Source organism: Lampetra fluviatilis, chromosome 29 (genome assembly GCF_964198595.1).
Source record: "Lampetra fluviatilis chromosome 29, kcLamFluv1.1, whole genome shotgun sequence".
In the NCBI taxonomy this organism is placed as follows: domain Eukaryota; kingdom Metazoa; phylum Chordata; class Hyperoartia; order Petromyzontiformes; family Petromyzontidae; genus Lampetra; species Lampetra fluviatilis.
The window spans coordinates 8,092,161-8,105,160 of NC_136303.1; the positions used below are offsets into that span (position 1 = coordinate 8,092,161).

A 13,000-nucleotide genomic window follows, 5' to 3' on the forward strand; every position below is an offset into this window, starting at 1 on the left:
ATCACTAAATCTATAACAGATTGGATGTCCACATCTTAGCTTTGTGTCCTTGCTAACGCACACCAGCATCCCAGCAAACACGCGACATCTTTTGTTGCACAAGTAGTGATTGGGCAATGTTCGCTTTTATGCATTAGCCTTATGTAGTATTTTAACAATATATAATTTTCTTCTATACTCAACATGGACCTTTGCTCATTACAATTTAAGCCATACGGATGCATTTATATCCATCGCTAATTTAACCACACCACTTATAGTCCACAGGCCAAATCATAATTCGGTGATAATCATCAGTTTGTCTATGGCTAATAAAAGTGGATTATGTGATAACATACTTATTAAGCAAGATTATTGCAACATTTACTTTTGTTGATGTAAAGATGCTGGTACAACTCAAGTGTTGCCATAGTGACATACAACATTGAGAATTCAACTCCGGAGGAGTGTTGCCGTCAGATGAAAGTGTCTAAGTAACAAACAAACCATGAGTAACAAATAGCAAAGTGACAACATTCAGTTTTATTTGTCAAACTTCGGAGGAAAAAAACTAAAATTATAAACAATGATGAAACTATTATTTGGTTCTTTCGGTAAAATTCACGTAGAAGGGAAATAATAAGTAAAAATTCTCACGACGTTTCGGCCACAAAGCAACCAGCCGTCCTCAGGTGAACAACAGAGTTGTCGGAAAGACAGCGTCCCTTCTACGTGACTTTACCGAAAAAAACAAGAAAAAAAATAAAGTGAATAAAAAAACACTGATGTAGACTGTAGCCTGGTTCTTAACCTCGGTGAATGTACTGGCAGTCTATAATGTAGACGTATTCTGGTTCTTTCAGTAATTAAAAAGAAAACATTACTACAGTCTATATCATAGGCTGCCAATACGCTCATCAGCTTAAAAAAAAAATCAGGCTACAGTCTACATTATAGACTGCCAGTACACTCACCAAACTTAATAATCAGGCTACGATCTACACTATAGATTGCTAGTACACTCACTCAGCTTTAGAACAAGGCTACAGTCTACATCAGTGTTATTTTGTTACTTTTATTTCGTTTTAATTATTTTTATTTACTTTGTTTTCTACGTGACTTTACCCAAAAATATGAATTCCTGCAGTCACGAAAGCTAAGTCAAAATTTAATACAACTATTTCATTGTTTCATATTCTTGGTTCTTTCGGTAAAGTCACGTAGAAAAAAAAATTGCTTCATCTTTTTATTACTGTGACTGCAGGGATTCATATTGTTTATTTTTATTACTTTATTATTTCCCTTCTACGTGACTTTACCGAAAGAACCAATAATATGAATCCCTGCAGTCACGAAAGCTTTAAATCAAAATTTATTTCATTGTTTGATAGACCTATTCGAGATTGGTTATCATACACATGTACTATGGCCTCGGACCTGTTTGCGATTCGCGACACGAAGCTTGTGTACGCTACACATCATATTTATTATTACATAGGTGTAGTGGCGATACGCGCTGGGGTAGCGATCAGGTGCCAGCGCGTCGGGATTGGATGTGTGTGTGGTGCTGATTGGCTGGGTGCCGGTGACGCGCTGGTGTGGGAGTGATCGGGTGGCAGCGCGACGTGATTGGGTGATGAGTGGAAACGCGCTGGGGGAAAGCGGATCGTAGAGATAGCGCGTCGTGATTGGTTCACTAAGGAGCGATGCTCACATCGAGGTCCGCATCCGCTCCGTCTCCCGGGAGGAGGGACTATATAAGGTGATGCGCAGAGGCGCACGGGGAGAGTGTAACCAGCGAAGACTGAAGACGGAGAGGAAGAGACAGGGCCCTGCGGTACCCAGTCCCGCTGTCCTGTGAGGACCCGGACTCTGTGTAACCCAGAGGCGGAGTGTAGGGTGAGCATGCAGTGTCAGCATGCGGAGTGTGTAGCCAGAGAGCTAGAGTCTACACGAGACGAGTGATGTGTGTAGCCAGAGAGCTAGCGTCTACACGAGACGAGTGGAGTGTGTAGCCAGAGGCATAGGGTCTACACGAGACGAGTGATGTGTGTAGCCAGAGGCCTAGAGTCTACACGAGTTAAGTAAAGAGTGTAGCCAGAGGCAGAGAGTCTACACGAGTTAAGTAAAGTGTGTCGTCGGAAGAATAGAGACCACACGTTGTATTGTGACAAGTCAAGATTTAATAAAAGGTGTGTTACCCGTCAAGAAGTTTCCTGCCGTCATTTCCGATACTTCATAGGTACAAAGGTTCCTGATGCTATAACTGTTTGTGGTTTAATCATCAAACACCGGCTGGACTTTCTGCATACAAATGACATGTACCAATTTCACTTATTGAGAGGAAAGCACTTTTCAACATGTGGCTGCAAAGAATAGCCTGAATGGTGGAAAATAACAATGATCATTTTCTGCCGTACATCAATAGGAAGTCTGACTAGAAATAAATTAGACTCCATATGCCTTTCTTCCCCACAATGAGTGGCGTCATTGGATGACAATATGCAATACAAGTGCCGCTTAACAAGGGTTTTTAGCTGAACATTAATTTTAAAAAATGCTTACTCATGACCCCTTGTGGCCATATCAGCATAAAAAGGTGATTGGTTGTAAAAGCAGCACAGTCCTAAACTAATAACATTTTTATATATAAAAGGGAAATTTGTGAATGTGTGTCTCTGTTCGAAATGTTTAGCATACTTCCCGCCATGCAACAAACTTGAAATTTGGCATGTGGGTAGTTTCCAGACTGTACACAATGCATAAAGTATAAAAATACTGTTGTATTTGGGGGGGCGCAATAATGGATATAGTTTGCACGAAAGTGAGCAGTGACATCACATATTTGATCTGTGATGTCACCCGCATGCGGCAGCGTCACGCAGTGTGCCTGGTGACGTCACGCAGTGCCTGCTGACGTCACGCAGTGTGCCTGCTGATGTCACGCATCCCCCCTCCAACCCTCCGCGTCGGCCGTGTATTAATCCAAGACAAGAATCCAAGTCTCGGGCAAGGCCGGGTAGTAAAGCTAGTTTAGCATATGGCAAGGATTTAAACTGAACCTGACCAAAACACGCTGCCTGTACCCAGTAAGATTCCTTTAAATAAGATTTGCTTTCAGGGAATTGTTAGATAGCACCTACTTTGACATATGCTCGGGCCATTATTTTTCTAATCCCTACCATTAAAATGTACCAATCACCACCAGCTATGTTCAATCCACTGTTGAAGTCCTTCAAGTCGCCACCACTTCTCATGATCCTGTTATGTGATAATCCACGTAGCACTTCCACGTGAACCAACTTCATCTCTCCATCCTCCATGGATATCTTCTTGGACTGCGTTACATTCCTTAAAACGCATCCTCAACCAATTGCCTAATTACCTTACCTGTGTAGTGCCATAAGAGGGGAGGGGCTGCTGGGGGCTCTGGGATCCTAGGCAGATAAGCCCCTTGGCACCAGGCGCTAGGATCCCAGGCACCCCAGCCAGTTAAGCCCCTTGGCGCCACCAACGGGGGGGGGGGGGGGGGGGGGGGCTGTGTGTGCTCTGTGGGATATCTGGGGGCGCACACAACCCAACCTCGTTGGGGATGAGGCATAAAAGGGCAGCTCCCTGGCCGATCGGGGCTAGTCGCAGCTCAAGACCCAAGACCCGCCAGACAGCCAGCTTAGGACCCTGGACCCCCTCGTCCCGCTTGTCCTTGTAAGGGCCGGGACGCTGTGCGGGCCAGTGGTGGGACTCTGGGACTCCCGGCTCTACGTCCTTGTAAGGGCGAGTTCCGAGGAAGCCAGAGTCCAGACCCGCACCTTGGCTGGGTTGGGTCAGATAGCCTCCCCTAGGGTAATTGTAGCCGGAGGACCCCAGAGCGTAGCCAGAGTAGTGTATCTAGGCAGTGTATGTAGGCTGTGTACCTAGGCTGTAACAGAGTATCAGGACTGTTGGAGTGTTGTATTGTAATACAGAAGTTACCTCTGCAAGTGTCTCCGGAACCCATTACACCTGTACATGCGTTCAAAACAATGTTGTGCCTTCTTTGTACACAAATGATTTTTACCTTAAAAAATATCGGGTGAAAATGTCACTTTTTTCTTGTATTACAAGCTTTTATATAGCATCTTTTATCCACCTGTATTACACAATGCTATGCAATCCGCAAACACCATGTAGATGTTTTTAGCCAATTAGTGTTTTTACACCTGGGGGGAAAAAAACAAAACATATTCGAGGGGGCACCACTATCCCACATGGGACAGATAGAGCTTATTCCACACATTCTGTATACCGAATTCTCCTGGCGAGTCAGGGAACATGGCAACTCGACACACATAGGGAGTTTCACAACATTTGTACGATTCACCAACCCTCGCTCCGCAGTGATGGATTGCAGGCATGTGCCATCACCAGCGTTTTAATACGTTTTTTTAAATATTTGCTGGTTTATTCCAGGATGTTTCTGTTGTGCGTCGTCGCTTTGGGATGTTTTGTGTTAATATTGTTTGTTGTGGTTGCACCCGACTTAAGAGCCGCATGGCTCACAGGGCTATACCTAATAAATGAAACTTGAAACCACCCGACTGAATTAAATTAATGCAAAACTGAATATGAAATACAACATATTTAGATGTAAGTAAAATTACCTTGACAGAAAAAAATCACCCACACTATGCCAAGCCATATTTAGGTTTCCATTGTGCATGCATACAATGTGCTGCATCGAAGACAATTTAAATCAGAATTTAATGGCAGTGTATAGATTTAATAATACACCAATGTGGATTCACAAGCAGCAGGAAGGTACTCTTCCCTACATGCCTTGCATGCATGTCACGTGACCATCACATTGCATGTACAACACTCTCAGCCTTGTCCAGACCACCACCTCAAGAGATGAATGTGCGGCCGTAGCGTTTGGACTGCCAACTCAAACATAGTTGGAATGTGATCATCCCAACTGGCAGCAGTGAAACGAGACTACAAAACACCGATTATGTCCACTGCTGCCATATGCCTCTGATACCCATATGTGAAGAAGGCAAGTATACAGTATTGAACTCATGACACCACAGCACACGCACAATACAACTTAGTGCAATAATTCAGCATGAACAAAATCCATTCAATTGGTCATGTCTCATGATTGACGGCAAAAAGGATTCCAAGAGATGTACGTACATCAAGTAAAAAACCCAACAGTAGTGGGAGATAAGTGGCATGCAGAAATTTAAGTAGTCACAATCATAATACATTTTTTTAAAGGTGTTTTATAAAGTCCTTCATAAAACATTACAGAAGATTAACAGTTGGCAGACATTAATAAAGGATGCGGCATCTACCTCCGATTGCTGTACCACTAACCAATCTCACCATGATTATCATGAAGACAAGGGATATAGTAGCAAATTTACTTGTAAATGGCTTCAGCTGTTCAAAAATATAATCCATCACACTGTGATTTTACATTAATATAAGACCTGAGGTGGCCAAGCTGGCTCGTGGGTCTAATGTCAATAGCAACGAGCTGGCACCAACGGCACTGGGTTCAAATCACAGGCAGCCAATCACAACTAAAACCAGGTTCTCAAGTGTGGCAAGTTTATTGGCTCAACCTGGTCACCAATGACTGAAGCAACACATCACACAGAATTGGTTTTACTTGACATAGCCCAGGTCCAAGCACAAAACGGTAACAGAAAGGATGACCGGGAATGCGTTGAACTATTTTTTTAAATCGGCACCGGGTGACAGAGGCTCAATTAGATGACTCTTCCCTGACGCGAAGTGGGAAGGTGTTCCACAACGGGCGTGCTTTCACTCCACAACGCGTCTCCAAAAGCACAAATGGCATTAAAACAATAGTAAATATCAGGACAAAATAATGACAACAAAAAGCCAGCTCACGCACGTGCCTCAAGGGCGGAGGGACACGAAATTGAAATCCGGTTCGTTTTTCCCCGATCGTGTTGGGCTCGCGCCTGCCAGCTGTCACGAGCATTCACTCTTGAGCGCCGGCTTGCGCACGACGAAGAAGACGCAGTCGTAGATGTAGCGCAGCATGGAGCGCTCGTTCTCCGTGTACGTCGCCTGCACGCACTCGTTCTCCTCCTCGAACACGAAGCCCACCTGCACGATCACTTGGCGGATCTGGTCGTAGCTCAGCTCTAGCGAGCTCTCACCAACCATGTTTTCAAAGTGGTAGAGCAGCGGCCCCATGTTGATCCACACGCCACCCGGCTTGAGCACCTGCCAGATGAGCTCGATGTAGGCGATGACGTTGTGCGCCGTGTCGAGGAAGAAGCACGTGGCCACGCAGTCCCACACGTCCACGTCCAGCGAGTACACCTCCAGGAAGTCGCCCGCCGACATGGAAAAGTCGGCGCCCGGCGGCAGCGCGCTGGGGTCCACGTCTGGCACAAGCACGGGCCGCACGCGGTCCCAGGCGCGCCGCGTGTTGCTGAACTGCAGCACCCACGGGTAGAGACGCACGCTGTCCACCTCGTGGCAGCGGTTCAGGATGTAGTGCGATGTGAACAGCATGAAGAGGCTGAACTCGTTGCCCTGGCAGCTGTAGCCAAGGCGCGTGATTTCCCATGCGAGGCGACCGAGGCCCGAGCCGGGCACCAACACTCGGGGGCTTTTCTGCTGTTGCTTGTGATTATTCTTCTGCTGCTCATTCAGCTGCTGCTCATTCTGCTGCTGCTGCTGCTCATTCTCCTGCTGCGGATGTTGTTGGTGGCGATGGTTTTGATGGCATCCATCACTGTTATTGCTGCCATTACTGCTGTGGCCATCACAACAGCTGTCACCATTGCTCTTGATGCTGCTGCCACTGTCACCGCTAGCAGCTCCGAGGTACGTCTGTACGGCATTGAGGATGGGCCGATAGCACGAGTCGCGCTCGCCCTGCCCCTCGGAGCTCCAGTCTCGCACCAGCTGTTTGAGCGTCGACTTCAACTTGTCCATGTCGAACGCTGTGGCCGGGGTGGGTTCAGCCTCAAGGTTAAGCGGACGGTAGCGCTTGTTTTCGAACATGTGCTCGGCCGTGCCCAGGATGATGTCGTGCAACAGCTCCTGGTTTGAGTTTCGGGCATTCAGTGTTAAAACAACAACTTTATGAAGCATCACATAAACAGGGTCAGGAGTGATGATCAATTGAATGAAGTGGAGAGAAAATGAACCTCACCAATGTGTTCCATCAGCTCTCTGATGTTGGAACACATTGATCAGGTTCATCAGCGTACCCTCTTCATTACATTGACCGACACAGAGAGCTAATGAACTTGGCCAATGTGTACATTCTTACATTTGTATTTGCTAGACATGGATATGCAGCACTCAGGAGAGAACTTCCATTCGTCTCCCTCGGTATTCGTAGCTAATTTGCATTGCCAGTCTCCAACTCTTAATTATATTCATTGTCTATAACTACTACCTTCATATACTCTCCTGTCAAGTTGCATTACCCATACTCCAGTCCAGTAATATTTCAATATTGCTGGCATAGGGTATTTTCTGTTATATATAATTTCCATTGTAATGAGGCTGCTCAACATTTTTACATGAAGATAGTTAATTGTTTTGACTGCAGGAATTCATATTCTTGGGTCTTTCGGTAAAGTCACGTAGATAGGTTCCAAGAAAATAACAAAAAACTACGAAGTTTTGATCGCAACACAAGCGGTCGTCTTCAGGAAAAGGGGGTTAGCTTCCAAGGCAAACTGTTTATAAGCGGTTTGAAATGGGCATAGGCCAAATGTTAGCAGCCAATGATAATGTAAATGGTGGGCAGCCAAACCCGACGGTGGTTGGTTTTCCACCAAAGGGCTGCCAGGTAAAAATTTGCATGTTAATGGGAGATCACAGAGCTGCAACGCACGGATCGGGGCGTGAAGTGGCTGTGTTAGTGTGAACCCTGTGAAGTTTGAAATGGGCGTAAAGCACAACCCACATTCGAAGGCGATACGATGGGAACATCATAGCCAATTATGACTTAAACGTGTTGATAATGTCCTTTCAATGATTGCTCAGTTTATATCCATCTTTTCGGTTGAAGTTGTGTCTGTGTCAATATATATGGATGGCTTCATCAACGAATCGTTGTTGATAGCCAGTGAGCTTGCAAAGTACCTTCGTCTTGGAGAAATGAATTTAGTGCGAGCCGATCGCATTAAAACAATGATCAGCCACGGCCGAGGTATTGGTCCTACCGTGTTTCAGATCTGCCTTATGTTCACGAACACGGTCCGAGACATGTCGCTTAGTTTCCCCAATGTAACTACTGCCGCAGACACAGCTTAGTTTGTAGACGCCGAGGTAAAAAACATCAGTGATGATGTTGTTGGTTTTCGTAACGAGGCGGTTGGTGGGATCTCTTTTAATTTTGGTATAGCTACCATCATTAAGTAGGTCCTGAATTTTGGTAATTGTATGTGGTTTAGTCCATGATGACTGTGGCATTGCCCTTGTCGGCTGAGAAGATGACGAAGTCATCTCTCTTTTTTACCCCGGCGTTTACCCATTTCAAACCCCTTATAAACAGTTTGCCTTGGAAGCTATAACCCCCTTTTCCTGAAGACGACCGCTTGTGTTGCGATCGAAACGTCGTAGTTTTTTGTTATTTTCTTTGAACCTATCTACGCAACTTTATCGAAAGACCCAAGAATATAGTTCATCGTTTGTTCAGGGACAGTAAAACTGTTAATCACGATGTGGCACCAGCCACTATTGTAAAATAGTATTTTATACAAATATAACCACAACAAAACTAAATCATCCTGTCTGTGAAATTAATCATGGATAAATTAAGATAAATGACCAAAATCACCAACAACGTGCCCAATATCATCCAACCTCAGAAGCTAAGCAAGGGTTGTGCCTGGATAGTGCTTCTGAGCGATCACTATGCAAAAAATATACGTAATAGGAGTAACATTAAGCAGACGTGGCAAAATTATCATCATCTTGATTTTAGACCCGAGTTTTTTCATGGTGGCGTGCGAGTCTGCTCAAGGTCTGCATATGCTGCAATGCAGTAGTGGTGGCTCAGCTGCTGGGACTGTTACAGAGACACGACAGCCAGGGGGGACAAGTGTTGGGATATTATGTACGCAACTCAGGCAGACGGGCAAGTGCTCAGATGTTATATAGACAAGACAGACAAAGCAGAGAGACAAATGTTGAAATGTTTTTTTTTAAAGAAAACACCAAGCAGCTGGGAAAGTGTTGAAACGCGAATAAGGCAAGTGATGTGCACATGTTGTGTGGAAAGGGGAGTGTTTTAGACGAGTACACACGTCATACATGCAAGTGTTGGCAGGTCATGTACACACGTCAAATGGAAAGTCAGATAAGTAGACAAGTTACGTAAACTAGGAAGGTTGGAAAGTGGTTAGAAGTCATGTAAACAATTCAGGCAGGCGATTGCGAAAGGCCCTTGTTGAGAGGTTATATGCAGTACACAACTGAAGAAAGCAGACATGTGTGGAGGGGTTAGAGCCACGTTTGAAGGGCCTTATTTACAGGGTGTTTCAAAAAGATGGACCCAATTTCAAAGCAGTACATTTCACGATGGCAACATGTTACAATTACACAAAAAGTTGAATGAGTTATCAAGTTTTACTAACCAATTTATAAATGCTCTATGTGCCCTCCACCTGCTGTACGGACAACATCGAGACGATAGTTGAATTCGTCCCAAACGCCTCTCAAAGTGGCTTCTTCCACTGAAGTCACCGCTGCCGTGATTCTGTTTTTGAGGTCATCCAGATTAGTCGCTAATGGTGGCACAAAAACAACACGGTCTTTGACGTATCCCCACAAGAAAAAGTGGCAGGGTGTGATGATGTCTGGGGATGTTGGGGGCCAAGAGTGTAGCGCCAAGTCTTGGGGTCCCGTTCGACCTATCCAACGTTGAGGCAGTGTGCCATTTAGAAAACGTCGAACCAGCAGGTGTCAATGTGGCGGTGCTCCGTGATTTCAAACTCTATACCTCGTCATTTCAAACTCTATGCCTCGCCCTTTCAAGTGGTAAGAGTTTCATTCATGGGCGGTTTGTGGTTGCAGAGATATGGCGATTTCAAATCGGGTCCGTCTTTTTAAAACTCCCCGTACATATGAGATAAGCAGGTGGTGTGAGGTCATACAGACAAGCGAGGCAGCCAAGTGGTGAGAGGTCATAGAGACAAGCGAGGCAGGCAGACAAGTGGTGAGAGGTCACACAGCACAGGCAAGTCAAGCAGGGAAGTGGACATAGGCCAGAGAGACAGGCGAGACCGAGGCGTGTAGCAGCAGCAGCGTTTGTGTTGCAGGGTCGTGCATACCACCACCAACACCACCACCACCCAACACCACCCACCAACAACCACCCCCACCACCACAACCACCACCATCAACACCACTCCCCCCACCAACCACCACCCCCCCCCCACCAACCACCCCCCCCCCCACCAACCCCCCCCCCCCCCCACCACCCCCCCCCCCCACCACCAACCATCACCCCCCCCAACACCACCAACCACCCCCCCACAACCACCCCCCCCCCCCACCACCAACCACCCCCCCCCCCCACCACCAACCACCCCCCCCCCACCACCAACCACCCCCCCCACCACCACCAACCACCCCCACAACCACAACCACCACCATCAACCACCACCACCAACCACCATCACCACCACCACCAACCACCATCACCACCACCAACAACTACCACCACAACCCCCCCCCCCACCGCACCTGGTTGTGCTCCACGCGTGCCCGCACGCACTGCAGGTGTCCGGGCAGCGCGGCCTCGCGCAGCAGGCGGCGATGCGCGGGCGGCAGCGCGCGGAGTTCGCGCTCTGCGCGGCGCACGCGCTCCAGGGCGTAGGCGCGGTAGTAGCGGAACGCGTTCACCACTCGCCAGAAGTGCTCGCGCTCCTGACGGTCGCCCTCGGACTCGCGCGCGTCGCCGCTCCACGCCGCCATTTAGTAGCAGCTAAAAACACCGCCGCCAAAGCTGTCGACGATGATGGTGACCGGTGTTGGGTTGGTGATGGTGGGTGGGTGGGGGGGTGGAATACCGTACGCGACTGAGAGCGCGCTGCTATGGTGACGGAGCGAGATATTTTGGGGAGGGGGGGGGCTTCTGTGTCACATCCCTCCACCACCACCTCGTCGTAGTCGTCGTCTTTACCGAGCGCCCCACGCTGTTCAGACGATGTGGGCTGGGGGGGGAGTTGTTCGCTCTAAAGGCGTGCGCGCGGCGGCTCGGCGGCCATCTTGCTACGGGGTGTTTGGGAGGTGGTGGGTGGCAAACGCCGCTTTATCTACGGTGGTGAGGGTGGAAGTGACGTCTCGGCGGCCATCTTTCTACGGGGTGTCGTTGGCGAACGCTTTATCGGTGGTGAGGGTGAGTGACGTCGCCGCGGCCATCTTACTAAGGGGTGTGTGGGTGATTGAAAGGAGAGGGGGCGAACGCTGCTTTATCGGCGGTGGTGCGTGGTAGTGACGTCACGACGGCCATCTTCCTACGGGGCGTGTAGCTGTCAGCATACTGACGTCACGGCGCGCTCATCGTGTTGTTGGCTGACGGTGACGTCATGTCGTCCGTGTGTGTATCTCTCACTCTGTGCTGTTTGCTAAATCATAATATTTATTACTTTAACACGCAACAGGCTTTCGCCACCAATATTATCCGCACCACACTAAAGGTTTGGGTTTAAATCGCGTATAAAAAAATAATGTGTCGTTAAATCCGCCACCACCCGACAGCCAATCAGTAATGATAGCTCAAGTGTTTGTGTCACGTCAACAAAACGTGGCAATTCGTTACTACATCATGGGATCTCCTTTGCCAGTACCAAAATATACTAATAGGGGTTTCCCCCTTTTTTCTGGCAACAAAACTGACACCTTTTGAAAGGAATCATGCTTACATTAACCACAATACCTGCAGTCAAATGCAAACATCAGAGTATTGTCTTTTGTTTGCATTTGACTGCAGGTATTGTGGTTAATGTAAGAATGATTCATTTCAAAAGGTGTCAGTTTTGTTGCCAGAAAAAAGGGGAAAAACCCTATTAGTAAATTCGTTACTAGTTCAGCACACCGGTTGGTTGGAGAGCGTAAACCCCACAACATTTGCAATTCGAGATCAACTTTTCGCTGGTGATTACAACCAGCTTTATCAAGCGATGTCCATAATTTCCTTAGACGTTCTCCTGTTTATTTATACTGTACTGGAGGAATCCGATGAGCTATAAAGCTATTTTTCACATCTGTCCAGAAAAAAAAACACGATTGGAGTGCAAAATATAGGAAAGGTAAACAAATCACTTAAAAGTACACAGAACTCAACTATTTCTTTTATTTTACCAGGTGCATCCCGCTGAGCTTATTTTTGCACAAGCAACCTGGCCACAAATGATAGCGCAATGAAGTGGCTTATCATGTTCTAGCAGCTGTTGGAATCCCAGAAAGGCCGCGTAGCTGATGGAATGTGTAAAATACACTTAAAATTGTACTGGTAGGAACGTCCTGGTTACACAAGCCCACGGGATTATTGTGTCCGTCCGTCGTGCAGGGAGAGGCTGGGTGGGGAGGGAGGGTGGGGCTGGGTGGGGAGGGTGGGTTTGGGTGGGGAGGGGCTGGGTGGGGAGGGGCTGGGTGAGGAGGGGCTGGGTGGGCAGAGTGGGGCTGGATGGGGAGGGTGGGGAGGGGCTGGGTGGGGAAGGTGGGGAGGGGCTGGGTGGGGAGGGTGGGGTGGGGCTGAGTGGGGGAGGGTGGGGAGGGGCTGGGTGGGGAGGGTGGGGTGGGGAGGGGCTGAGTGGGGGAGGGTGGGGAGGGGCTGGGTGGGGAGGGGCTGAGTGGGGAGGGGCTGGTCACACCGTGGTACCCTTATAAAACTCAACGTTTAACCTACTCACGCCGGCTTGTGCCCGCCCTCACAGTCGGGCATATTTGCGGAATACACCACGCCGCCGTTGACCCTGGCCATTGACCGAGCAATCCAACGTTCCTACCAGCAGCTCCCTCCGCAGTA

General features: G+C 47.9%; 1 protein-coding gene across 2 annotated transcripts; it reads right to left on the reverse strand.

Annotated features, from left to right (window-relative positions):
* Positions 1–5,225: 5,225 nt before the first annotated feature.
* On the reverse strand, positions 5,226–11,337 carry CARNMT1 (carnosine N-methyltransferase 1). 2 transcript variants are annotated; one of them, XM_078870109.1, is made up of 2 exons: positions 10,714–11,337; positions 5,226–7,047 (listed from the first exon to the last, which is right to left on the reverse strand). In XM_078870109.1, exons 1-2 carry the CDS (start codon positions 10,942–10,944, stop codon positions 5,965–5,967), a joined length of 1,314 nt encoding a protein of 437 aa, XP_078726235.1. In that variant the 5' UTR covers positions 10,945–11,337; the 3' UTR covers positions 5,226–5,964. The 2 variants fall into 2 exon arrangements, with proteins under 2 accessions (XP_078726235.1, XP_078726234.1); XM_078870108.1 differs by having other exon boundaries at positions 5,226–7,050.
* Between the last annotated feature and the right edge of the window lie 1,663 nt (positions 11,338–13,000).

What these genes read in the sequence shown, in the direction of transcription:
- CARNMT1 (XM_078870108.1), bottom strand. Translation starts at nt 10,944, where the DNA reads ATGGCGGCGTGGAGCGGCGACGCGCGCGAGTCCGAGGGCGACCGTCAG. An exon ending in CACGCGTGGAGCACAACCAG is followed by an intron (nt 7,051 to 10,713) that starts GTGCGGTGGGGG and finishes AACTCAAACCAG; the next exon opens with GAGCTGTTGCACGACATCAT.